At 41.2% G+C, this 27,201-nt stretch overlaps 1 protein-coding gene across 3 annotated transcripts in view; it reads right to left on the bottom strand.

Annotated features, from left to right (window-relative positions):
* Positions 1 to 27,201, bottom strand: part of kdm5a (lysine (K)-specific demethylase 5A) — a 160,308-nt gene that overhangs the window by 26,448 nt on the left and 106,659 nt on the right. For 2 of the 3 annotated variants that reach the window (XM_052029933.1, XM_052029935.1), the window contains 6 exons: positions 18,492 to 18,606; positions 14,067 to 14,422; positions 10,309 to 10,447; positions 7,405 to 7,584; positions 3,628 to 3,780; positions 2,096 to 2,647 (listed from right to left, as the gene is read on the bottom strand). In XM_052029933.1, coding sequence (XP_051885893.1) covers positions 2,096 to 2,647; positions 3,628 to 3,780; positions 7,405 to 7,584; positions 10,309 to 10,447; positions 14,067 to 14,422; positions 18,492 to 18,606 — 1,495 coding nt within the window. The remainder of the gene's footprint in view (positions 1 to 2,095; positions 2,648 to 3,627; positions 3,781 to 7,404; positions 7,585 to 10,308; positions 10,448 to 14,066; positions 14,423 to 18,491; positions 18,607 to 27,201) is intronic. The other variant, XM_052029934.1, reaches the window with a different exon arrangement.

Genomic DNA, 27,201 nt, shown 5'->3' with positions numbered 1-27,201 from the left:
CCACTACACTACCGTGCCTGCACAGGGTGGAATATTTCTAACTCTGCCAATGCTACGAAACTGGGTGGGATTCAGTGTTGTGAGGACAATACCAACAAGCTTTAAGACAATTTACACAAGTTGAATGGGTCGCCAAATGCAATATAACATGGATAATCATGAAAGGTGAAACACTGGGAAACTTTGATGTACAAAGCGATCTGGATACCCCTGTAGTCCAGTCACTGAGTGTCAACATGCAAAGGGAGTAAGCAGATAACAAGGCAAATGGCACATTAGCTTTCACAGCAAGGGGTTTTGAGTAAAGGTGCAAGGAAGTCTTACAACTGTTATGCAGAGCATTATTGAGACCACTCCTGGAGAACTATGTGCAGTTCTGTTCTCCTTGCCCAAGAAAAGATACACTTGTCACAGAGGGAATACAACAAAGGTTCTTCAGGTCGATTCTGGGTTGGCAGGACTGTCATAAGAGGAGGAATTGGGTTGATTAAGTTTGTACTTAGTCTGGTTTAGAAGATCACGTCAAAACATACAAAATTCTGACAGGCTGGCTACAGCGAAAATCTTTCCCTTAACTGCAGGTTCTAGTCACTCAGGAAATGGGAGGAGGCAAATTTAGGACTGAAACGAGGCAAATTCCTTTGTTCAGGGGGTGATAAGTCTGTGACATTCTCTTCTAAAGAATATATTGAGGAAAAATATGGATTATGATGGAACACCCTTTGCCTGCATGAATGAGCATTTCCAACAACAGTCAGGAAACTTGGCAACATAAAAGCAAAGTAGCTTACTTGACTGGCACCCCATCCACCACACAAAACATTCATCCTCTCCTCCAGCAGAACACCATAACAGCAAGGTGCACCAGCTACAAAATGCAGTGCAGTTAATTGCCCAGTCTGCTCCAACAGTGCCTCCCAAACTCACAACCTCTACCGCCAAAAGGACAAGGTGGCAGGTGCATGGGAGCACCACTACCTTCATCACTAATCATCAAAAATTTAAATATTTATATTTTGCATCAATAAAACATTGATGTTAAATGAACACCGAGGCCTTCCTTTCAAATTCTAATCATACACTCAGAAAACTCAAGCTACAAAGATAGAATTTATACCTATGTTTGAATATTTTATAAATTGGGATATTTACAATTTGAACACCAGCAAAACCTGGTACATTTCCCTTCCCCCACTTTCAGAAATCCAAAATAAATCTAGTGTTTATGAAGAGATTTGACTGAAGTCGATGGGGAAACTGGATTAAAAACAATGATGGCAGATCTTTGATTAGATGCGTAACTCTCCAGATGAACAGACAACATCATTGAAGACATTATGGGTGAAGAGTTCACACAGTCAGAAAGCACAGAAATGTGTCCTTCAGCCACAGAGTCCATGCTGATCATCAAGCACCCTATAACATTAACCTTTATTCCCACTTTATTCTTCCTACATTCCCATCAACTGCCCCCAGGTTCTACCAGTGACCGACACAATAGGGGCAATTTAGAGGTTAATTAACCTACCAACAGGCACATCTTTCAGCTGCACATTTGCTTAAGATTGGTTGTTCTTTACTATTTCCTGGAGGTGCTTTGTGCCTTATCCTTTGAAGACACAAAATATTTGTTTAAATTTATTGGCCATTTCCTTATTCCCCAACTGAAAAAGTAAAAAACTACAGATGCTGGAAATCCAAAATAAAAGCACAGGGTGCTGGAAATACGGAGAAGGTCAGGAGGCAATCAGAGTTAATTCTTCAGGGCAAATGGCCCTTCATCAAAATGCTGATCATTCAGTAATCGAAAACTCAGAGCTCAACTTCTACAGCTAACACCTCTACCTAAACATCTATTTTCTGGTGACATTGTGAATTGCTGGGATAAACACATCCAATTCTACTTCTCAGTATTCAAGCTAACCTTCCAAACTTATTATACTAATGGATTTGGACCACATTATGTGCAGGAAAGCTGGGGATTAGGATCTCGGATATGTAATTCTCTCTCTCTTAAATTAAGGAGATTAGGCTTTTACTTGTTGCAGTTATTCTCAACGCACAACTCCTCAGATGTTTCTGGTGATGATCTCACCTGTAAATCTGGATTGGCTGCTGCCTTCTGGAGTTCAGCACTGATGATCTTCTCTGTCTTTTCCCTTGCTGCCTGCTCCACCATGCGCTGGCTTAGCACAGACAACTTGGCAAGTGCAGAAGAAAGTTCCTCTGTAGCTAGGGCTTGTCTAGCTCTGTCTTGCCAACTCATTGCTCTCTCTGTCAGGCATTGCAAGGCATCTCCTTCTGGCAAACGAACTGAGAGCTTCTGAAGGGAAACAAGGAGCGAGAGAATGGTCTCAAGTCGCGGTCGTCGGGAACGCATGCACAATGGACACAAGAACTTCACTTCTTTGGTTTGCCAACCTAGTCCTTTCTTCTGTGTGCCAGTTTTTGGAAGCGGAACACAAGTGCTGTGAAACCAGTCTTTACAAAGTTCACACTGAAGCATAAATCCACTGGCTATCTTCCGGCATACACAGAACTTTACCTCTTCAATACGGTCCACCAATGCCATTTTAGCCAAATTTGCTGCCCTCAGAGAATGCATGGCTTCACATTCTTTCTGTTCCATTACTCGGAAACTTGCAATCTGAAGACATAAGAAAATAGATCTAATTATACGTCGCATAATTTTCCAATCATGAACTGCAACTCTTGGGGCAAATACAGTGAATGGCATTTAAATCCTGATGGAATGCCAATGTAAAATGATCAATGTGCTCATAAAGACCGCCCCAACTCTGAATAAAACATTAAGAATTAAATTGCAGCTGCACACACAACTTCAAAACTGCAAATAACATTGAGCTGTTACATTCACTAGTCGAAGGATTTACAATGTGTATAAATGGGAGGAGGGTCAGCTGGATTTTAACCTGGTAGTTAAGCAACTTTAAATAATTTGGTCAGCTAAAATTTTCTTCTGTAAGTTCATGGTGAACATCTTATTAGAATGTTTTCATCCACTGTTTTATTTTGTCAACAGCCTGGTGAGTATGAACTTGAAATAAACTTAGTAATAATAAGTATTAAAAAAATGTTATTCCCAAATATATAAAACCCATATGTCAAATCTCCTTGCATGATTATGTGTAATTTCAACTCTGCTCTGTATGTAATGATCTCAGTTGCTTTGAAAGATCTAGGACTGAAATTACTGCATTGATGAGCCCATCATTAGCATCAAGGAGAGGCTCCGAGAAATGCTCCAGTTCGATACTGTCAGGACTGAGTGGGTCTACCTTCATGAAATTTCCTTATAATGTAAACCAATTGTTTCACTTAAAGAAAAGCTATCCAGGATAATTACAGGATTAAAGAACTCATTTTTGGGGTAGAACTTCATAATATTCAATGCCTTGAAACAGTCGATGTTTCAGCTGAGACCCTTCATTGGGACTTCATCCAGTTCTGAAGAAGGGTCTCAGCCCCAGACGTTGACTATTCATTTCCCTCCACAGATGCTGTCTGACCAGCTGAGCTCCTCCAGCATTTTGTGTGCGTTGCTACAGCCTAAAATTGTTCCACTGAAGGCTGGAAGTTCAGCAAACAAAGATGCTTAATACTTACAACTGCATTTGGATCACTGGATTCTTCGGTCACCTCCTCTAAGTCACTTATGCTCTCCAAATCTAGCTCTCTGTCTTTCACTAATTCTTTCATTTTTTTCCGTTTATTCTTCCCACTGCTGTATATACCAATATTTGTCCTGGGACTCAGCACCTAAAGGGGATTAACAATCACATTCTGAGATAAAAGGTACACACTTCCAACTTGTTGTTCAATCACAAGAGTGTTTTTTAAATATTTACATACATTTCCATAATTAATTATATTACAGCCATAGTTTACTTATCTGTTCCTGAATCCTTTTGACCAGTATACTGGTCTCTGGTGCTCTTCAAATCAGTCTGAGGTTCTGTTGTTTCTAAAGTGCACTTAATTAAAGCCAGGAAGACCACAGACATTTGATTACTTGCACAGGGCAAAGAAAGTGGAAACCACTAAAGAGGTTTTCTGGACTGTTCCATCTTTCTTCCCCCAGCATGGACATACAATCCATTTAAATTTCAACAACATGCTCTCCAAAGCACGAGTCCTTACTTCTTCCAAGAACAGAGGCCCACCCAAGTAGTTCCCACCAGCCTCCTCTGGCAGAGAGTGGCTTGGGACAAATGGCTTTGGGTGCCACCATGGGAAAATTGATTCTTTGCTTAAGGACAGCACGTAACTAAGAAGATGGTGTGAAAGAGCGAGGTGCAGGATTAAAACTGACTAATGGAAAGGAAGGTGATAGAAGCTGGACGTGACCGGATAGTCCCCTAAAGAGCCAAACTATTCATGGAGGAGTACAAAATCCACAATATTTATTCAGTTCGTTGAAGTAGATTATTCAAACTGCTTCACAATAGGCAAACTCTGAACAGAAATATGTTTGGAGCAGCTATAGAAGCAAATGCAGAACAGCAAGGTTATTTGGTGATTCCCAGAAGTAGAAAACAAATTTGCATTAACGGAACTGTCAAAGGATCAGTAGAGTAGCTGAAAGCACATCAGAACCTAACACAAATTTCTCTTCCTTTCGACACAAAACTATAGAGCAGGTACGTTCACAGCGAATTGAAACAATGTAATCCAAAGCACAATCACAAGAAAACTTACCCCAAGAAGCAGGCCATTTGAATGTACCACTGGTGTTGCTATTCCCATCATGGCCCCTAAGAAAAATCCTTCACCAAGAATGAGGATAAGGTTGACTTATTTTCTTATTCCTTAAAATTTATCCTGCACCCTCAGTTTTTTTCAAGGCAACTTTACCACCAAGTTCCCTTTAAGCTCTCTAAGCTTTGCAGGGAGTGAATATTCTGCCTTGTACTTTGTCACTCCGTTCCCTCACTTTCGACTTCCTGCTTCACTCTATCTTGCCAGATACATCAACTCTGACAACTATCAGAACAACTTTTTATTACCGTTTGCCTATCTCATCTCTTGATTTTTATCAAGTCACAGATGAGTCAGAACTTTCTCTCACATCTGCTTAAGCAGGGCCATTCTGTTAAGTCGAATGAAACTCCAAGACTAGCTGAGGCTTGTACTGCCACCTGTGCCCAACCAAAAGCAGCTTGATTAGAACCAAATTTCAAACTGGAAAGTATACAAACTACAACTTGTTTTACCAATGATTTTCTCAGACTTTAATTTCCACATAAGCCAGGATTCAATCTACAGTCAATATGCATGATTGTCCTTCAACTATAATCTTCATTGGTACATCAATTTCAAAGTTGTCAGCCTTGTTCACAAATTCTTCTGTGGCTTTGGTACATCCAATCTCCCCAATGTTCTCGACCCCATGACATAACTAGCCTCCTGAGTGCTGCTTCGTCTGTCTCCGGTTTTCCTTCTGAATGCATAGATCACTGGTAGATTGAAAGCACATCCTAACTTGGTGTCCCTTTTCTCTTGTCAATGACAATGGGATGTTTACGGTTTTGTACATGGGGGATCATTATTAGGTCAGTGCAAAACGCTGACGGCTGAAACGGTTGCTGGCACTTCAGTGTACATGTCAAGCTCCAAGTGGAGACGATGTATTAGTGCATAGACACCTACTGACAAACGGCACTTGCATATACAAGACTTTGTGAACCGAATCATATCTTAACTGAAGGGTTTGGGCCTGCATCACCCATTTTGAAGGACCTGATCTTATCTCCGCTGGCGCGAGAAAGCCCACATGCTCTTTTAATTTTGTCATTACTCATCCCCACACCACTTCGCTGACAAAGTCTTCATCCTCCAACTCATCCCATTAATCATCCACCTAACAGGTCCTGTCCTTCTCTCTGCCAATCATTTGCACATTTGTCCAATCGCCACACCAGTGATCCTAATACTCCCTCAACTTCCTGATGTTCCTTCTCAGATTCCTCCCCTCTTCTGGCAGCCCATTCCAACCTCCACTCCACTCCCATCCCAACCCTGTCCATGGGCCCTATCCTTGATATAAAGTCTGATCCCTTCCATCCGTGATTCAAAATGAATATGGCAGCAGGCCAATTTTGGTCTGCGGGACATTGCTTGGGTACACCTAACTTACAGACATCTAAAAACAAGCTTAACATAGAACAGTACAGCACTGGAACAGGCCCTTTGGCCCACAATGTTGTGCTGAACCAATTATATTAGTAATAAAATGTCCAGTTAAACTAATCCCTTGTGCCGACACAATGTCCATATCCTACCATTTCCCTCACATTCACGTGCTGATCTAAGAGCTTCTTGAACACCTCAATCATATTTGCCTCCACCACCATCCCATGCAGCACATTCCAGGCACCCACCACTATGTAAAAGTGCCGCACATCTCCTTTGAACTTTCCCCCCTCACCTTAAATGCATGCCCTCTGACGCATTTAAGGCAAGGGGAAAACCCTCACCAACCCTGGGGAAAAGATACCAGCTGTCTACTCTATCAACACCTCTCATAATCTTATAAACCTCTACCAGATCTCCCCTCAGCCTCTGCCGCTCCAGAGAAAACAACCCAAGGTTGTCCAATCTATCCTCATAACACAAGCCCATTAATCCAAGCAGCATCTTGGTAAACTCTTCTGCACCTTCTCCAAAGCCTCCTCATCCTTCCTATAATGGGGCGACCAGAACTGAATGCAATATTCCACATGCAGCCTAACTACAGTTTTATAAAGCTGCTGCATAACTTCCTCACTCTAGAACTCAATGCCTTGACTAATAAAGGCAAGCATGCCATATGCCTTCTTTACCACTCTATCAACCTGTGCAGCCACTTTCAGGAAGCTATGAATTTAGACCCCAAGATACCTCTGCCCCTCAACACCGTTAAAAGTCTTGCCATTAACAGTGTACTGTCTCTTTTCATTTGATCTTTCAAGGTGCAAAACTTCACATGTGGCCGGGTGGAACTCTACCTGCCATTTCTCCGCCCATATCTGCAACTGATCGATATCCCACTGTATCCTTTGGCAATCTTCTACACTACCCACAACACAACCAATCTTCGTATCATCTGCAAATTTACTAACCCACCCATGTACATTTTCATCCAGGTTATTTATATACATCACAAACAGCAGAGGTCCCAATACAGATCCCTGAGGAACACCACTAGTCACAGACCTCCAGCTAGAGTAAGTCCCATTGACCACTGCCCTCTGTCTTCTACAGGCAAGCCAGTTCTGAATCCAAATGGCCAATTCACTTTGGATCCCATGCATCTTAATCTTCTGGATGAAACATCACTAGGGATTAACATCACAACTTCCTGGGTGTAGGAAATAAGACGAAGATTGTTTTCCCAAGTTTTACCTGTAACAATGTATAGGTGGAGTTCTTCTTCAGGAAGGTTCTGGCAGTTCGTTCTCTCCAAGCTCGAGCAGCAGTTACCTGGGACTCCACTTGAGGAAGTGGATCAAGCCGTACTGGGATGGGGCGGCCTCTTGCTAACAGACTTTCCAGCTGATCCAGATATGCATTGCAAGATCCCTTCTACATCAAAGATATCATGGTAAAGCAACATTTCAGAAGGCTGTTTCTCTGCTTAGAGAACAAGGCTACAGTTATTATAGTGGACTGGGTAAAGGTTCCACTGTAAAACAATTCTCAAACAAAGAACAATTTTATTATCGAAGTATTATGCAACATATTTTATGCCTTCTAATGTGGTGTTTAAGCTTTTAGATAGATGGATATGCAGGGAGTGGAGGAATATATGCGGGCAGAAAGGATACTCTCTACAGTGTACGAAATTCTTAAGGGGCTTGACAGGGTAGATGCAGAGCTGATGTTTCTTTTGTTGGGGATGTCACTGGGGAGGGGGGGTGGGGGGGGATGTCCATACAGGACAGAGAGAAGAGATTTCATCATCCAGAGGATACTGAATCTGTGGAATTTGATGGCAAAGAGGACTGTGGAAGCTCAGGTCACTGAGTATATTCAAACCAGAGATCTATAGATTTTTTAGATGTTAAGGCAATTAAAGTAGATGAATTACTGAGGCAAACGATCAGTCATAACCTTACTGCAGGTGGAGCAAGCACAAGAGCTTATTCTCAATTCTATTTCTTATGTTCATTTTCTGCTTCTTCCTAAAGTCCCATCTTTACAGTTAACTGAAACTCCTTTCCACACTGCTCTAAGTTTTCCTCTGGAGATCCATTATACTCTGTATGAAACAAATACTTGCCAATTTGAAACTTCATTGCATTTCACTCTTCTCTGATTTCATTTTCCTACTCTTTGCCCTAAACTTTTAGTTTACCTATGTTCAAGATGATCTCAACAACTCTGTGGCCACTCTAATCCTCAAAGGATGAGAATTTTGGACCTTCGGTCATAATATTTCACCAACTATTCATTTCCTCATATGCATCGAATCTTTTGATTTTGCCAATAAAAAGGGTCTTATTTTCTTCCACCTGCCAATCTACTTTTATCACTCCCTCAAGCCCAAGCAGTACAAACCTGAGCACATTTGCTACTCAGCTGTTTTAATTATTTAACACCAGATCTGCCTGAACAAGCACCACCCAGCAACAGCCTCTTCTGCCAAAGCCATTCACTATCCCTGGTTGACTCAAGAATGCAAACGTGCTCCCTGACTTCTCCTCCTGCTACATTTCCAACATCAAGTGTGAGGACCTTTCTTACCATGCAGATTAAAAGTGCCTATTCAGCTGATTCAATTGCTTCCCAGACTTTCCTTTGCTTATAATGCCAATTCCCTCTTTTACTCTGGGTGTCTTTCTCAATGTTCTTCTATCTTGCTTCACGTCTTGCCATACTCTTGTGACCCTTTTGCTCTGACTTCCATTGAACTACTAACCTTCCTATATCCACACCAGGTGACATGATAAATAGTTTTCTCATCTCAGGTACGACTCCTTGACAAAACCTGCACCTTTTCACCCACTCCCTTTTCTATCCACCTACTGCACTGCAGTCAGACTATTTGCACAAACTTATTTCATATTGCATGCATTCCACTTAAACATTTGAAATGCTACTGTCTTCCCCACAACAACCCCCCCACACCATACTTCTCTTATTCCCATTCCTAGCTTCTCTTCTCTCCTTACCTTTGACCCATCCCCCAGTGGATCTGCTCTCCCCTCCTCCCCCGCACCTGCCTATCACTATCTCTTATCTGCATCTACCTATCACCACCTTGTACTGACCCCGCCTCCCCTCTTCTGTCCACCTATCACTGCTCTGCTTTTCCCTCCTGTATATTGGGCTCCCCTTTTCCCATCTTCAACCCTGAAGAAGGGTCCTGACCCAAAACGCTGACTGCCTGCTTTTCTCCACAGATGTTGCCCGTCCTGCTGAGTTCCTCCAGCATCATCGTGTTTTTCATCTAGATTCCAGCATCTGCAGTCCTTTGTTCCTCTAATGCTATTGTCTCACTGTCGCTACCTGGCAAATGCAAACTACATGATCAAGAGACTAGTTCTTGTCTGCCTTTTCAGCTACTGGCTCACATTGAACGAATCTGTTCATGATCTCAGTGCCTCACTTCATCTTGAGCTCTGCAAAATCTCCATCACAAAAACTAGAGAAAGATTTATAAAATCAGCTTCTGCCTTTAAGGTACCAATCACAATGCCCTTACAACAGAAAAGGTGAAAAAGTAGCTTATAGGTATCATTCCACATAGCCAATTTTCACAAGATACTAAAACTTTGAAAGAATTTGCAAAATTTAGCTGCTGCTCCTAGTTACATTTCACTTATCCTGTTTACACAACAGAAATACAGATGCCCCAGCAAAATATCAAATTCTATAGGCATGAGTCAGATTGTAAAATATGTAGCCATGTAGACAGAATCATCAGTGACTGCAGAGTCATTTCACCAGGGAAAATTGTGTGTCTTGCAACTTGGTTGATGAAAATAATTCATTTGCCTCCTAACAATTTAAGTTGATGTCTGTGTATCCCAGCACACTAACTGTTGAACAGCATGTGGAAAACAAAAATGTGTTCAAAGACAGGCAGCAAGATGCAAATTCAAATCAGATAATCATTCTGGGCTTGATAAGCAATTCAATTGCACAAAATAGATGGTTGTGGATCAGGTGAACCATCTGCATTCATAGAATGGGAATCCTGGTTAGACCAGGGAACAAGGGAGAAGGACATTCTTTTATTAAGGTGGCAAAAGCCTGTACATCTGAAATGGTCAATTTCTACTAATTCAAATTCCTCAAACCTGCCTGAATAACTTCCACTTTCGCCATCCAGTCTTTGGCTTTCTGCAGAGCTTCCTTAAGCACCAGGACATTAGGCAAATATGCAGGAATATTCTTCGCCTCATTTATAATACCATCCAGTGTTGCCATACCATGCCTTGGCCTGAAAGCGAAATAAAGTGTTACCACAGGCAGCATAAAAAGAACTCAATTTATCCTCCGGTGCAAACTATCTCAAAAATAAAATTGATTTTAATCACATCATAAATCCAAATGCCACTTTGATCAACAAGGTCATAGGAAAAGTTTTATAACCTTTGCCATTATGAGCAGTCAGCCTGAGGCTTGAGAAAATTTCAGACAAGGAAAAGATGACCAAGAAATGTTTATGGGAAAGAAGAATACAAGACCTAAAGGAATATACATTGGGGAATAACGCAATGACAGAAAACTCGAGCAAATATTTTGTGTCTGTCTTCACCAAAGACACAAAAGCACCTTTTAGTACATGGAAACAAATCTGGTAAATCTGTTAAGAGGTTTTTTTTGGGGGCTATAGATAGCAGAATAGCAGACTGCCAAAAGGGCTTTGATAAAGTACCGCAAGAGGTTAGAACACATGGGATTCGGGATACCAGACTGGCATGGATTCAGGATATGTAATTAGAGTGGGAACAAACAGGCACGTTTGGGTTGAGAGGCTGACACTAGTGAGCTGCCACAGAGACTAGTGCTGCAACTGCAGCTGTTCATAAGCTGTATCAATGGCTGAGATGAGGAATAAAAACAAAATCAAGCAAAATAGATCCAGGTTCGCTGATATTACAAAGCAGAGTTGTGAAGTGGATACGGATGTGCTTTACGGGATCATGGGCAGGCTAAGTGAACAGGGTAGGATGTGGCAGGTGGAATACAAGCATAAGGTTATTCAGGTTGGCAGGAAAAAACAGAAAAGGGGAGTATTCTTCAAATGGTGAAGACCTGAAAAATGTTGAAGTTCAGAGGGACCTGGCTGTCCTTGCATACAAATCATCAAAAGTTACTGTACAGCTGCAACAGGAAGTTAAGAGTATATTGGCCTTTATTGGAAGAGGATTTAAGTACCCCCTACTGAAGTATATACAAGACCCAGTTGAGGCTGTATCTGGGATACTGTGTAATCATCTTGTTTCCTACCTCAACAACAAATATACTACAATAGAGGGAGTGCAATGAAGGCTCACTTAGGTTGATTCCCAGGATGGATGGATCATCCTATGAGGATAGACTGATCCTATACTTACAGTTAAGAAGACTGAAAAGTGATCTCACTGAAACATGAAAAGTTCTCAGAAATGATAGGGCAGATGCAATATTGAAGCTTTCCTTATCTGGGATGTCTAGAACCATCAGTCACAAAGTTTAATTATTGAGGATAGAGATGGGAAGAAATTTCTTCACCCAGAGGATAGATCTTTGAAGGACACAATCATAAAGTAAACTGAAAATGGAGATTGATGTACTTTTGAGTATTAATGGATTCATGATCGACCATGACCTTACTGAATGGTGGTGGAACAGGCAGAAGGAGCAAAATGGCTTACCCCTGCTTCTAGTTTTTTTAAAATATTCTCATTTCTCAAAGATGATCCAATCCAAACAATCAAAACCTAAAACAGAAACCTCTCTGACTTGTGTATTAATCACAAACATAAAATGTTACTGAGCAAAAGACTGCCATGTGGCTCACTGTTTCTGTACCTTTGAGAGATAAATAGTCCTGATCCCTGGCCATTTTCCCATAATCCTGCAAAATCTGATTACTGCAAATTTTTATTCAATTCCCTTCTGAATGTTATTACGGAATCACCATCCGTCACCACTGAAGGTACAGATTTTAACAACCTATGTAAAAGAAAAAATATTTCTCTCTTATGTGGCTGTTTTACTAATTAACTTAAATTGCACTCCTTCAGTGCCAACCCTTCTGCTGCTGCAAACAGTTTCTCCCCAATAAAATCTTTCTCTGCGCAACTGTCCCTGCTCCTGGAAGAGTGATCCCATCTCCTCACCTCTGCATGTAAAATGAAGTAGTGTTCTGATATTTGACAAGGAGCAAGAGGATAAGGAAAGAGTAGGGACACAAAAAGGCAACTCACATGTGGAGGCAAAGGATGCAAGTAGGGTTCTACATAAAGTCAAAGCCAAAAAGAAGTCAAAGTCAAGTTCATTATCATGTGGACATGTATGCACAGGTGCGATGAAAACACCTTACTTGCAGTAGCATCACAGGTACATAGCAAATACTTTGCAGGTGGAGGACAATGCCGATATTGTTAACATGCAAAATAGTGAATTAGCATACAATTCATGAAATATGCATGAGTTAATTAGCATGGCAGGAAAGAAAGTTTCAAGGGTTTTAGCGTCTTTGAAAGTGGATAAATAACCAAGCCCAGATGAAATGTATCTCAGGCTGTGAAAAGCAGCATGGGATAAAACTGCAGAGGCACTGACCATTTTTCAGTCATCCCTGGCTGCAGGAGTGGGGTCCAGATGACTAGAACATTGCTACTGTTATACCATTATTTAAAATGGAGGAAGAGATGAAGTGAGGAATTACAGACCAGTTAAAATTCAGTGATGAGCAAATTATAGAAAACAATTCATTTAGAGAGATACAGATTAATCAAAGACAGTCAGTACATGTTTCTTAAGAAGTCATGTCTGATAAATTTGATTAGAGGTTTTAAGGGTGTAACAAGGAGGGTAATGAAGACAGTCTGTTTGACGTGGTCTACATGGATTTCTCTGCAGGGCTTTTGACAAGGTCTAGAGCGGCAGGGATAGCCAAAAAGTAAAGGTAAATGGAATTGAAGGGAGAGTGGTAAATTGGATCCAAAATTAGCTCAGAGGCAGAGGATAATGAGTCTTGCGTGTTTTTGCAATTGTAAGGCTGTTTTCAATGGGGCTCTGCAAGGTTCAGAACTCAGACTTTGAGTTCTGATAAGATGTCATTGACCTTGCATGTTAACTTTGTTTCCCCTTCCACAGCTGCTGCCTGACTGGCTGAATATTTCCACATTTCCTGTTGCAACTTGATGAAGAAGTTTACAGTTAATTCAGATATGACAGCTTGATGCGCGTTAGTGCTGTAAGAGCTTTGAAATATTGATCGAGGGACATGATTTCAAGTCTCACCATAGCAGGTAAGGAATTAGAATTCAAATAATTGAATAAACCTGGAATAAATAAAACTACCAGTTTGGCACATACATCTTGGACACGATGGGCCACAGTGCGTTTTGGGTGTTGTAAATTCTGTGAAATTTCCTCTGCAGTTTCTGAGCACTTCTCATTCTTCCAAATGGATGATGCCCAGAACTGGAGACTGTATTCCAGCTGAACCCAAATGCTTAATAAAAGTTAATTAGAGAACTGTACAGTATGCTGAAGATAAGATTGCAATATGTATTTGCAGTAAACATGTCAACTGATCCAGGCACATACAAAGGTACATATTTGAACCCCAATTTATCAGGAAGAAATTCAGCACTCAATAAGATGGAGCAATTTAACTATCAGGAACACATATAGACTTTTTATTTAATTTCAATGCATGTACTGAAGTAACAAAGTGGTTTAATTACTTTAAAATGTAGGCCTTTCCCAAGCTATGCAACCAGCAATCAAGGTTACAGAAAATTCTCAAATATATCAATTGGGAATTGCCACTAAGCTCTGTAGCACGTTTTAATGGAAGCTTTTCAAAAAAGATAAATAGCCTGAACACTTTTTCATACCTGGCTTGTAGACAGACCTTAGCCTTCTCTTCCCACCGTTCAGATACAGTCAAGAGCTCCTGTAAATCAGCCATTGCTTTTTCCACTGCAGGATGTGGTGCCAGGGCAATACCAGAGTCTATAAGTTTCTTCATCGTGTCCAGCGTGACTCTGTCAGGGTCTGAGAGGGTGAGGTTAACTTCATCAAGCCAGCGCGCCTGCTGGAGATGTTGTTTCAGTTTGGGCAGTTCTTGCAACTCCACGTCCAACTCGGAGCCCAATTCTAGTAACAGTTGCAACTTAGAGGAATCGGGAATTTTATCAGACAAAGCCTCCTTGCCACGTTCATTGAATTCTTCGACACTGTCCAGCAGCTCCTAATGTGAAGTAAAAAAGGATTCCATTAATATTTCATACTTGTCATTATCTATAATTTTGTTTTCACCACTAGGTTACTAATCCAGAATGGGTGAACAGGCAACCTTCCCAGTGACTGCAGCCTGGGCACAGTAAAGCCAAGAGTACCCACTGTTAAATATGAAGATTATTTGTCCCCCATCTTGGTAAGCATGCTACTTCAGGAGGTCTCCTTGCAGAAACAACCCTCCCTGCACTGTCTGGCAAGTGACAACACCCACTTAAAACTCAGTGCATCAAGGGAAGGCGTTTTATAATAAAAACATAGAAACAGAAAATTCTGGAAATACTTAGCTGGTCAGGCAGTATCTGTGGAGACAGGATCACAGTCAATGTTTTAGATTGTTGCTCTTTCATTAAAAACTGAATAACCTTAGGAATCAAGCTTGTTTTAAGTTGCAGAGAAGAGGACAGGGTGGATGGGAACAATGTGAATGACTGTGATCAGGTGAAGACCAAGAGAGTATATTTCAGGTACAGAGTCACACTCGGTATCTAATCTGTGCTGCAACCTCTGTGAACTTATTTGGATTAGGCAGCTTTATTTCATATCTAACATGCTTTGGGCTGTTTAAAGGCACAGGAGGGAAAGAGTTCTACTTATTATTTAACTTGTACTGTACCCTACTCTGGAAGTAATCGATGAAATGGTGCAAAGGAGAGACTTCCTGAAATATACTGCATGGTACAATTTCAATGTCCCTGATGGTAAAAGAATGAATCAAATTTTCCTTTCTTCTGGAATCCTGCCTTCTTTATGAAAATATATTTTCCTCCCTGAAAAATCGCCAGTTTTTCAAATTTTCCTCAATTTATTAGAACAATGCTCAGTCTGCTTCACTCTTAACAGATGTTTATCGTCGTCCACACTGGAGCCCTCATTCAACTTGCAAATCATGGTGTGGAAAGTTACCAAACATCAGTAACATTTAAAAACAAAATAGATTTCACCCACATCTCTGTGCATTCATTTCTTAAAATAGAACTCCACAATAGTATAGCAGCATGCCAATCATTCCAAACTGGTCACTTGACACTTTCACCTGAATTTCCAATGTGAATCTGATGAAAATCTCTGAAGTTACACAGATAAATAAAAATTGAAATGTTAACACTTTCAACTCCTGTTTTCTTCCGAATTAAACTCAGTACTTTGACATGTCTTAACTTTGCTAACTAGCATTGTACACAGTTCCAGTTTAACTACTCTACACTTACATTCTACGCCTCACATAACAGAAAAAACATATTCCTTTGTAAACACCTTAAAATTATCTTTAAGGATTTGCAGACATACTTTCAATGATCCCTTTGTTCCTCCATACAACTCATTACCTTACCACTTATTGTCTATTCTCTTGTCTTGCTGTAATAAATATCCTACCTTATACTTCTCTGCAATAAGATCAATTTCCCAACTGACTGCACCACCAACATCCTGCTGGAGTCTAAAGCTTTCTGCCTCACTGTCAAAGAGAGACAAGAATGTGAAACTCACAATCACAGGGAAAAATGTGAGTTATGATGAATTTAAGGGAACAGGAGGGAAAAGGCAAGAGAGAATTCGGCTGATGAATTCAGAAGAAAGGGGGGAGTCTACACACTAGCTGAATGCCCTGTTTCCGTGCTGTAATCACTTGCTACAAATTGATTTGCAGTGCCTGGAAGTCACAAAGGTAGCAAGTTCTTCCTTCTTAATTTGGAGGCATTTGTGGGCTGCAGTATCCTCGTATTAGTTGTATGACAATTAATCTAGTTCGATTTAAAACACATTATTACTGCATTTATTATGTAAACACTGACTGCAATCATTACATACTAAAGCTGTCAAGAACATGTTATAATCCATATGTCAGTGGATGGAGAAAGAGTCAAGAGGTCGCAACAGCGTGCAAGTAATGGAGATACTTCTTGCCGATTTTCCCCTGCTTTGAGAAATTAGATTGAAAGTTTGCCAGTAGATAAGCCAAGGCATATATTTAAATAAATATTTCATAATTCTCAAAAGATTGAGAAAATAGATTGAGAACAAATTTGCAACATTAAAAAAAATAGATAATTACTCACTGATGTTAAAAATGAAAGGGGACTGGGACACATGATATTCTGAGAATTTACAGGAAAGAATTAACAATTGACAAGGAAGACCATAAGACAGTGTTTAATCATACACATTGTGCCTAGCCCAATCTGGAAAAGCAACCATAACAATGACAGAATTTTTCATTCAGATGGTGAAGTTACAACATTCCCATCAAATATAAAAGTCAAGAAAGAGAATTAAACCATGGCTTATGAAGGAAGTTAGGGATTGTATTAGATCAAATGAGAAGACAAAAAATTTGCCAGAGAAAGCAGCAAGTCTGAAGATTGGGAGCAGTTTAGAATTCAGCAAAGGATGACCAAGATATTAATAGGGTGAAGATGGAGTACGAGAGTAAGTTTGAAGGAAACACAAAAATTGGCTGCAAAAGCTTCAATAAATATGAAAAGAAAAATGTTGGTGTAAGTAATGCATGTCCCCAACTGTCAGAAATGGGGTAATTATAATTGGAAACAAAGCAATGGCAGAATAATTAAACACAAACTTCGGTTTGATCTTCACAAAAGAGAACATAAACAACCTCCCAGTTATGTTGGGGAACCAAAGATTTACAGTGAGGGAGGGACTGAAAGAAATCAGTATCAGTACAGAAATAGTACTGAAGAAAATAATGGGGCTAAAGCCTGACAAATCCCTGCCAACCTCTCCTTACAGTGAATACTCTCTAATCCAAACAACATCCTGGTGAACCTCTTCTGCAATCTTTCCAAAGCCTCCACATCTTTCCTGTAATGCAGCGACCAGAAATTCACACAATACTCCAAATATGGTCTAACCAAAGTTTTATACAGCTGCAACATGACTTCCTGACTTGTTTGTCTGAACTAATTGCGATTTCTTTGGCTCTGCAACTTATTTCTTGCTCATCAGCTTTGGGGCATTTTTCCATGTTGAAATGACTGTATTGTGTGTTGCTGAGGAACAGACCAGCTCAGTTGTGCAACGGGTAGGCTTAGAGACTCAAAGAAGGATTTTACACAGAAAATAGCAAGGAGTGAAGAGCAACTGAATGTATCAATGGGATCATAGACCACTGAGGAAAAGCTGAGAGTAAATCTATGGCTGTTTAGAATTAGGAAATACAGGACTACAGGGAAATCACTTCGAAACTAACGAAGATTAAGAGGCAACGTGAGAAATTGCAAGTAATGGAGTCATGCAAAGTAGGCTTCAGTGAGAGGGAGGACAAGCTTGCTTGTTTACACAAGTGGAAAGTGAACCGTGAAGAGAGTGGATCTGACAGAATATTGAACAGAGATAGATTTTTAACTGCAAGTTAGAAACAAGAGCTGGCTGGCATGAATTTCATCCAAATCTCATCAGGGCTGACCCTCTCCCATGTTTTTAATGTTCAAATTCATGATAAACCCTAAAATATTATTAAGTACAAACCACAAGATACAGCCTGCTATATGACGCAGATGTGTACTGCTGGGTTGTTCATCATTTGCCCATCACATAACTGGTACAAAAAGCTAACAATTCAAAAGTGAGGTAACAGTACTCTGCACAATTACCCTATTAATCTGAATTAGCAACACTTTTCAATTAGCTGTGAATCCTTTCAAATCCTCTCTTCTAATTTTGAATGGAAACAGCTGAGACAGGTTTACGCACAAATCAATTGAAAACACATCATTAAACTTGTTGAATCCTTACAAAAAAAATCTTAACCTAATACACTCAGGAGATTAATTTCAAGTATATTTTTGGCCAACTTGCATATAATGGGTTACATTGCTTCTTTTTGTCCCATAAATTTTATGATCCCAAGAGATATTTTAAAATGGTCTCTCTCAAGTGAAGTTTGGCAGATTGGGGTTGGATTAGCATGCTGTTCCAGTTTATTCTTAAATAAACTGCTATACATTACCCCCACAGAGTCAGATGTGATAAAAAGACACTTGCCTTCATTAAATGCTTACCTTAACCAGTCGAGTTTGGCTGATGAGACAAGGCAGGCTGTACAACTGGTGCACAAATGCTTTCAACTCATGGACAGTTAGCTTTGTCCGAGTTTTTCCACCTTCCAGTTTAGGTCTAAAATACAAGAGAAAAAAGGCAATTACCAAAAGTTCATTTTAAAATGTTATGATTTACTTCAGAGTTTTGTAGCTTGTAGAAATTTCACACAACACTCATATTTTGGCCAATGGGCTTCTGAAGCCCAAATTATTGTTTTGTGGCAAAGCTTTTATCTGCAGGTTGCATTTGTCAGTACATGAATGACACTAGGCAGCAAGACAATTTGCAACCAATAGTATTGGACTCAGAACAATCTGCAGAATGCAACATATGCTAACATCATGCATTAAACAAACTGGAACAACTCCTGAAGATTGATAAATCTTGGACAACCTGCCCATATGACTTGGACAGCTTGGGGGCGTGGGCAAAGAATTGGCAGATGGAATACAGCGTAGGAAAGTGTATGGTTATGCACCTTGGCAGGAAGAAGAAAGGTGTAGACTATTTTCTAAATGGGGAGAGAATTCAGAAATCAGAGGTGCAAAGGGACTTGGTAGTCCTAATTCAGGATTCCCTTAAAGGTTAACTTGTAGGTTGGGTGGGAAGGCAGCAAATGCAATGTCAGGATTCATTTTGAGAGGACCAGAATATAAAAGCAAGGATGTACTGCTGAGGCTTTATTGACTCTATGGGTGCAGCTAGATGGCAACAGGCAGAAGATCAGGCAGTATGGACTAGATGGGCCGAAGGGCCTGTTTCTGTTCTGTAGTACTCTAAGGGGCATTGGTCAGATTGCATTTGGAATTATAGTGAACAATTTTGTGCCCTATATCCAAGGAAAGATATGCTGGCCCTGGAGAGAGTCCAGAGGAGGTTCACAAGAATGATCCCAGGAATGAAAGGCTCAATGTATGAGGAGCATTTGATGTCTCTGGGCCTGTACCAGGAGTTCAGAAGGAGAGCAGAAAGATGAGGAGGAATTTCTTCAGTCAGAGGGTGGTGAATCTGTGGAATCTGTTGCTACAGAGGGCTGTGGAGGTCAAGTCATTGGATGTATTTAAGGCAGAGACTGATAGCTTCTTGATTGGTAAGGGGATTAAGGGTTATGGGGAGAAGGCGAGAGAATGGGGTTAGAAATAAAAAAAAATCAGGCGTGATTGATGGCGGAGCAGACTTGATGGGCCAAATGGCCTAATTCTGCTCCTATATCTTATGGTCCAAATGTTCCTGCAACATACTGTCCCTATCCATGGAAGGTCTGCTGGGAAGTAGCAGCCTCCAAATTTCTATGTAGAAGTATCTAACCATCATTTTTATCCATTTATGTTCTGTGGATGTCATTAGTAATGGTAGCATTTATTGCTCATTCCTAGATATTTTCCTGAACTGCTGCAGCCATTCTGATGAATGCACTCCTACAGGATTGCTGGAAAGAAAGTTCCAGGTTTTACAATCAGTGAAAATGAAAGAGCAGCAAGATTTTTCCAAGTTAGTATGATGTTTGACCAAAAGAGGAACCTGTAGGCGCTGGAGTATCAATTGTTGACCTTGCCCATGATGGTGGAGGTCATGGGTAACAAGATGCCACTGGAGGTGAGTAACTGCAGTGTAACGTGGAGATGTGATGCACTGCAGCTCTGGTGCACCATAGAGAAAGAATGTTTAGGATATGGTGTCAATCAAGCTGGTCTTGGGGTGAGGTGACTAGCTTCCAACAACCATAACCATCTTCCTTTATATGAAGTATGACTCCAAAGAGTGGAGCGTTTTCCTCTTGAGGCTCATTGATTTCAGCTTTACCAGGATTCTATGATGCCAAAAAAACAGAAATGCTTTAAGAACTCAGCCATTCAAGAAGCATCGGTAGAAAGAAAAAACAGTCAATAGTGTGGGTCAACAACCTTCCTCAGATCAGTTGGAGGGAAATTATTGGAGAAGATCCTTAGGGATAGGACTTACTCACATTTGGAAATACATGGACTTATTTGGGATAGTCAGCACGGCTTTGTGCAGGGTTCTTACGAATCTGATTGAGTTTCTTCAGGTGAAGATGACTGATGAGGGTAAGGCAGTGGATATTGTCTACATGGACCTTAGTAAAGCATTTGACAAAGTCTCTTACGGTAGTTGATGCAGAAGATAAAGGAACATGGGATCAACGGTGACTTGGTCGACTGGATTCAAAATAAGCTCAGCCACAGAAGACAGAGTGTAGAGTTGGAGGCAGTGTTATTCTGACTGGACATCTGTGACCAGTGGTGTTCTGCAAGGATCGGTGCTAGAACCTCTCTTTTTTGTAATATGTAGCATTGATTTGGATGAATATGTAGGTGGTCTGATTCGTTATTTTTTGATGAAAATTGAAGGCATTGTGGATTGTGAGGTAGGTTGTCAAAGAATACAACAGGATATAGATCAGTTGGAGATACAGATGGAGAAATGGCAGGTGGGAGGTTAATCCAGACAAATGTGAGGTGTTGCACTTTGAGAGGTCAAATATAAGAGGAAAGTAGACAGCAAGTGGCAGGATCCTTAGGAGCACTGACGTACAGAGGGATCTTGGGGTACAAGTCCAAAGCTCCCTGAAAGTGGCAACACAAGTGGATAGGTTGGTAAAGAAGGTATACAGCTTGCTTGCCTTCATCAGTCAGGGTGTTATAAAAATAGGTGAGTCACATTGCAGCTGTGTAAAACTTTGCACAGGCCACATTGGAGTATTGTGTGCAGTTCTGGTCGCCCCATTATAGAAAGGATGTGGAAGCTCTGGAGAGGGTGAAGAAGAGGTTCACCAGGATGTTGCTTGGATTAGAGTATTAGCTATAAGGAGAAGTTGGACAAACTGTTGTTTTCTCTAGTGTGTCAAATGCTGAGGGGTGACCTTATAGAAGTATACGAAATTATGAGAGGTATAAATAGTTTTTTCCCCCATGGTAGAAATGTCAAATATCAGAAGTCATAGCTTTAAGGTGCGAGGGGGAAAGTTCAAAGGAGATTTGCAAGGCAAGTTTTATTTTTACACAGTGATAGGTGCCTGGACAGGGGGTGGAAACAGATATGATGGCAACGTTTAAGAGGCATTTAGATAGGCATATGAACATGCAGGGAGTGGAGGGATCTTGATGACATGCAGGCAGATGGGATTAGTTAAACTTGGCATCATGGCCGGCGCAGACACCATGGGCCGAAGGGCCTATTCCTGTGCTGGACTGTTCCATGGGTCTCTGACTGAGTCGTTGATTGTTTTTCTTTACACAGATGCTGACTGACTGGCTGAGTTCTTCCAGCATTTGTTTTCCATGTCCCCCCACCCCCCTCAGATTTCAGCATCTGCAGTTTTATTTGTTTTCCATTCTTTGATGCCATACTTGGTCAAACACTGCCCCCAATGTCGGGAGCAGTCATTCTTACCTCATCTCCAAAACTCAGATCTTTGATCCGTGTTTGGCAATGACATGTGGATCCAAATGGTCCAGGAGGAACCCAGACTTGGCATGAACTGGCAGGTTGTTGCTGGTAAATGCCACCTGATTAGAATTCTGATCAATCTTCAATCATTTTACAGATGGCAGAGTGTAGACTAACCAGTAATAATTTGTGGATTTGTTTTTTTTTGTGGATGAGATATACCTCGGCAATTTTCACTTTGTTGTGCCCATGTCAGTGTTCTAACTGCATTCGAAAAGCTTGGAGTGAGGCACAGCTAATTGAGCAGCATAAGATTTCACTACTACAGCCTGGTTGTAGTCTGATTTCATAGGCTTTGCTGTGTTCAGTGCTCCTAGCTGTTTCTTTATGTCACATGGAGAGAACTTAATTGACTGAAGACATTTTTCTCTGATGGTGGGAACCTCAGGAGGAAATCAAGATAAATTATCCCCTTGGAACTTCTGGCTGAAAGTTCAATTTCTTCCTTAAGGTACAGCCAGTGCAGCTTCTGACCTGCTCTTTACATTCCTCATTCAAGCAAGTTGTTCCCTTTGCTTGACATTGATGGGAAAGGGAGAAATATCATGCTGGATCATACAGTAACAGATGCAGTGGAATACAATTCTACTGATGGCCTATGGTACAAAATGGATGCTTAGGTAGGAACTGTCAGATCTGCTCTCAATCTAAGGGAAAAGAAAAAATACTGCAGATGATGGAAAATGGAAATAAAAAGAGAAAATGCTTAAAATATTTTGTATGCCAGGCAGCAACAGTGGCACAAGAAGCTGAGTTAACATTCTGGTTTGCTGACCATTCTGACAAATTCAGTTTCACACAGGTGTTGCCTGACATACATTTTGCGTTTTCATTTCTGTTCTGAACCTATCCCACTTAGCACAATGGTTATGTCACAATACATGGAGGAATGTGTCCTTGGAATGAAGACGTGGCTTTGTCTCCTCAATGAGTGTGCAGTGGTCATGCCAACTAATGCTGTCATAAAATGAAGAATGTCCATCAATAGATTGGGAAGTACTGTGTGATTTCAAACCCCCACCACTACCCCACAGCTTTCAGTTAAAAGTCAAGCACCTCTTTTGGTATGTTTAATTGATTAAACTCCAACTACCTTTTCTCTGCCCAAATTTCCAATTGATCTAGATCCTGCTATATCTATTGACAACCTTCCTCACTATCTACAAGTGCACTAATTTTTGTGTCATCTGCCAAATGAGACCACCTGCATTTTCATCCAAATCATATATCACAAACAACAGAAGTCCCAGCACTGATTCTTTCAGAACATCATTGCTCACAAACCCCAATCAGAAAAACAGCCCTCCATCACTACCCTCTGCCTTCCGATGACGAAGTCAACTTTGTTTCCAACTCACTGTGGATCCCTTGTGAATTAATCTTCTGGACCAGCCTACCATGAGGAACCTTGTCAAATGCTTTACCAAAGTCCAGATGGACAACATCCACTGCCCTACACTCAATCATTTTTGTCCCTCTCTCAAAAAACCCAAATCAAGTTTGTAAGACAGGACCTGTCCGACACAAGTCCATACTTTTCCAAATGCAAGCAAATCCTGTCCCTAAGAATCTTCCCCAACAATTTCCCTACCACTGATGCAAAGCTCCCTGGCCTATAATTTCTTTGTTGTTCCTGTTCTCCTTCTTAAACAAGTCAACAACATTGGTTATTCTCCAGTTCTCTGGAACCTCACCTATAGCTAAAGAGGATATAAAAATCTTTGTCAAAGACCCAGCAATCTTCTCCCTTGCTTTCATCATATAGATGATAAACAACAACAGGCCCAGCAGCCATCCCTGCAACACACCACCAGTCACAGGCCTCCAATCAGAGAGACAACGATCTACTACCACTCTCTGGCTTCTCCCGCTAAACCAACATTGAATCCAATTGACTACATCATCCTGAATGCCAAGCGATTTGACCTCCTGGACCAGCCTCCCGTGCAGCACTTTGTCAAAGGCCTTGCTAAAGTCCACGAAGGCAACATCCAGCTCTTCCCTTGATCAATCTTCCTGGTAACCTCCTCGAAAAACTCTATTAGATTGCTTAGACATGATGTGCCATGCACAAAGCCATGTCAACTAGCCCTAATCAGGCCCTGTCTATCCAAATACTTGTATATCCCATCCCTCAGAATACCTTCCAATAATTTACCCATGACTGATGCCAGGCTCACCGGCCTATAATTTACTGGCTTATTCTTAGAGCCATTCTTAAACAATGGAACAACATTAGCTATCTTCCAGTCCTCCAGCACCTCACCCGTGGCTAAAGACATTCTAAATAACTCTGCCAGGGCCCCTGCAATTTCTGCATTAGCCTTCCACAAGGTCCGAGGGGACACCTCGTCAGGCCCTGGGGATTTATCCACCCTAATTCACCTCAAGACAGCAAGCACCTCCTCTTCTGTAACCTGTATACGGTCCACAACCTCACTATCATCTTTCCTCAGTTCCATAGACTCTGTGTCTGTCTCTTGAGTAAATACAGATGCAAAAAAGTCATTTAAGATCTCCTCCATCTCCTTCGGCTCCACACATAGATGACCACATTGATCTTCAAGAGGACCAATTTTGTCCCTTGCTATCCTTTTGCTCTTAATATAGCTATGGAAACCCTTGGGATTGTCTTTCACCTTGTCTGCCAGAGCAATCTCATGTCCTCTTTTAGCCCTCCTGATTTCTCTCTTGTATTTCTTGTACTCAAGCACCTCATTCGATCCTAACTGCCTATACCCGACATGCACCTCCTTTTTCTTTACCAGGGCCTCAATATCCCTCGATAACCAAGGTTCCCTAAACCTGTTAGCCTTAAAAGCTTCTAACAGGAACATACAGATTCTGTACTCTCAATATTTCAATTTTGAAGGCTTCCCACTTACCGAGCATCTCTTTGCCGGAAAACAACCTATTCCAATCCACACCTGCCAGATCCCTTCTGATGCGCCCAAAATTGTCCTTCCTCCAGTTTAGAATCTTAACCCTAGGACCAATCCTATTCTTCTCCATAATTATCCTGAAACTAATGGAATTATGATCTCTAGATCGAAAGTGGTCCCCAACACTCACTTCTGTCACCTGCCCTGTCTCATTCCCGAAGAGCAGATCTAGTATCACACTCTCTCCAGTTGGGTCCTCTACATATTGATTAAGGAAATTTTCCTGAACACATTTGACAAACTCTATCCCATCTAGTCCTTTTACAGTATTGGAGCCCCAGTCAATATGGGTAAAGTTAAATCACCTACTATCACAACTTCATATTTCCTACAACTTGTTATCCATCTACAAATTTGTTCCACTAAATCCTGCTAACTATTAGGAGGTCTATAATATAGTCCCAGTATAGTATAGTCACAGTAGCGTAGCACTAGGGGTTCAATTCCCCCCCACTGTTTTTAAGGAGTTTGTACGTTCTCCCCGTGACTACGTGGGTTTACTCTGAGTGCTCCGGTTTCCTCCCACATTCCAAAGACGTACAGGTAAGTAGGTTAACATGGGTGTAATTGGGCGGTGTGGGCTCAATGGGCCAGAAGGGCCTGTTACTGTGCTGTACCAATTAAGTTTTAACGTGGTCATCTCTTTTTTATTTCTCAGTTCCACCCAAATTGCCCCAGTAGTCGAGCCCTCCAGTATGTCCTCTCTGAGCACTGTCGTGACATTTTCTCCAATGAGTAATGCCACCCCTCCCCCTTTAATACCTCCTCCTCTATCATGTCTAAAACAATGGAACCCCAGAACATTGAGCTGCCAGTCCTGCCCCTCCTGCAACCAAGTCTCACTAATGGTTACAACATCATAATTCCACTTACGAATCCATGTTCTAAGTTCATCTGCCTTACCTACAATAGTCCTTGCACTGAAATAGATGCAACTCAGAACATTAGTCCCACCATGCTCAACCTTTCGGTTTCCATCTTTGCTTGCAGTCTTAACATCTACTTTTCCCACAGCTGCCCTGCCACTCTGGTTCTCATCCCCCTGCAACTCTAGTTTAAACCCCCCAGAGCAGCATAAGCAAACCTTTCTGCAAGGATAATGGTCCTCCTCGAGTTCAGGTGCACACAGTCCCGTTTGTACAGATCCCCATCTGCCCTGAAAGAGAGCCCGATGATCCAAAAATCTGAAGCCCTCCCTCCTGCACCATCTGCTTAGCCACGTGTTGAAGTGGACTATCTTCCCACTTCTTGCCTCACTAGCACATTAGAATTCCTCTGTGAATACTAATGCGAAGTACTCACCCCCTTCATCTAGGTCTACACATAAATTCCCTCCTTTTTTCCTGAGTGGATCTACCCTTTCCCTGGCTACCTTCTTACTTTTAACATGCATATAAAATGCCTTGAGATTCTCCTTAACTCTACTCAGCAAGAACATTTCATGGTCTCTTTCAGCTCTCCTATTTTCTTGTTGAAGCTCTTTTCTGTTTCCTCCATATTCCTCAAGTGGCATGTCCAATTTCAGCTCCCTAAACCTTGCATGTGTTTCCTTTCTCTTTTTGACTAAACTTACAATATCTCTTGTTGTCCAAGGTTCCCAAATCTTGCCTTCCTTATCTTTCATCCTCCCAGAAACATGTTGGCCCTGAACTCTTCAAAATGCTCCCACACGTTAGATGTGATTTACTTTTAAACAGTCGCCCCCAATCTACAGTTTCTGCCTAATACTGTTGTAATTAGTTTTTCCCCAGTTTAGCACTTACATCTGAGGACTAGTCTTATCCTTATCCATGACTATCTTAAAACTTATGGTATCATAGTCACTGTTCCCAAAATGCTCCCCCAATGAAACCTTGATCACCAGGCCAGGCTCATTCCCTAATACAAGGTCTAATACGGCCCAATCTACATATTATTTTAAGAAACCCTCCCGGATGCAACTAACAAGTTCTGTCCCATCCAAGCCCCCAAGCACTAAGTACTAGTCACCTCTCTCTCTTTTCCCGCAGCTGTAAATTGCTTTGGGAACAAGCCTGTGGTCTCCTTACATCTTGTAAAGCAGTCCGGTGGGCTGCCCATTTGCCAATTAAGTCTTCTGAGACACATCTCCATCTGCTCATTCTTATTTATAGTTCAGTTCAGTTTGACAAACCAGGTGTGACCTGTTTCACAGGACAGGCTCATTTGGTCTATTATATCATATTTCACCAGCTGCATCAACAACCCAAGTGCCCTAAACATACATGCTTACAGTGAGGAT

This window comes from Pristis pectinata, chromosome 15, assembly GCF_009764475.1.
Source record: "Pristis pectinata isolate sPriPec2 chromosome 15, sPriPec2.1.pri, whole genome shotgun sequence".
Classification (NCBI taxonomy): Eukaryota; Metazoa; Chordata; class Chondrichthyes; order Rhinopristiformes; family Pristidae; genus Pristis; species Pristis pectinata.
Note: the sequence above shows the minus strand (reverse complement) of the source record. Positions and strands in the feature narration are given on the sequence as shown.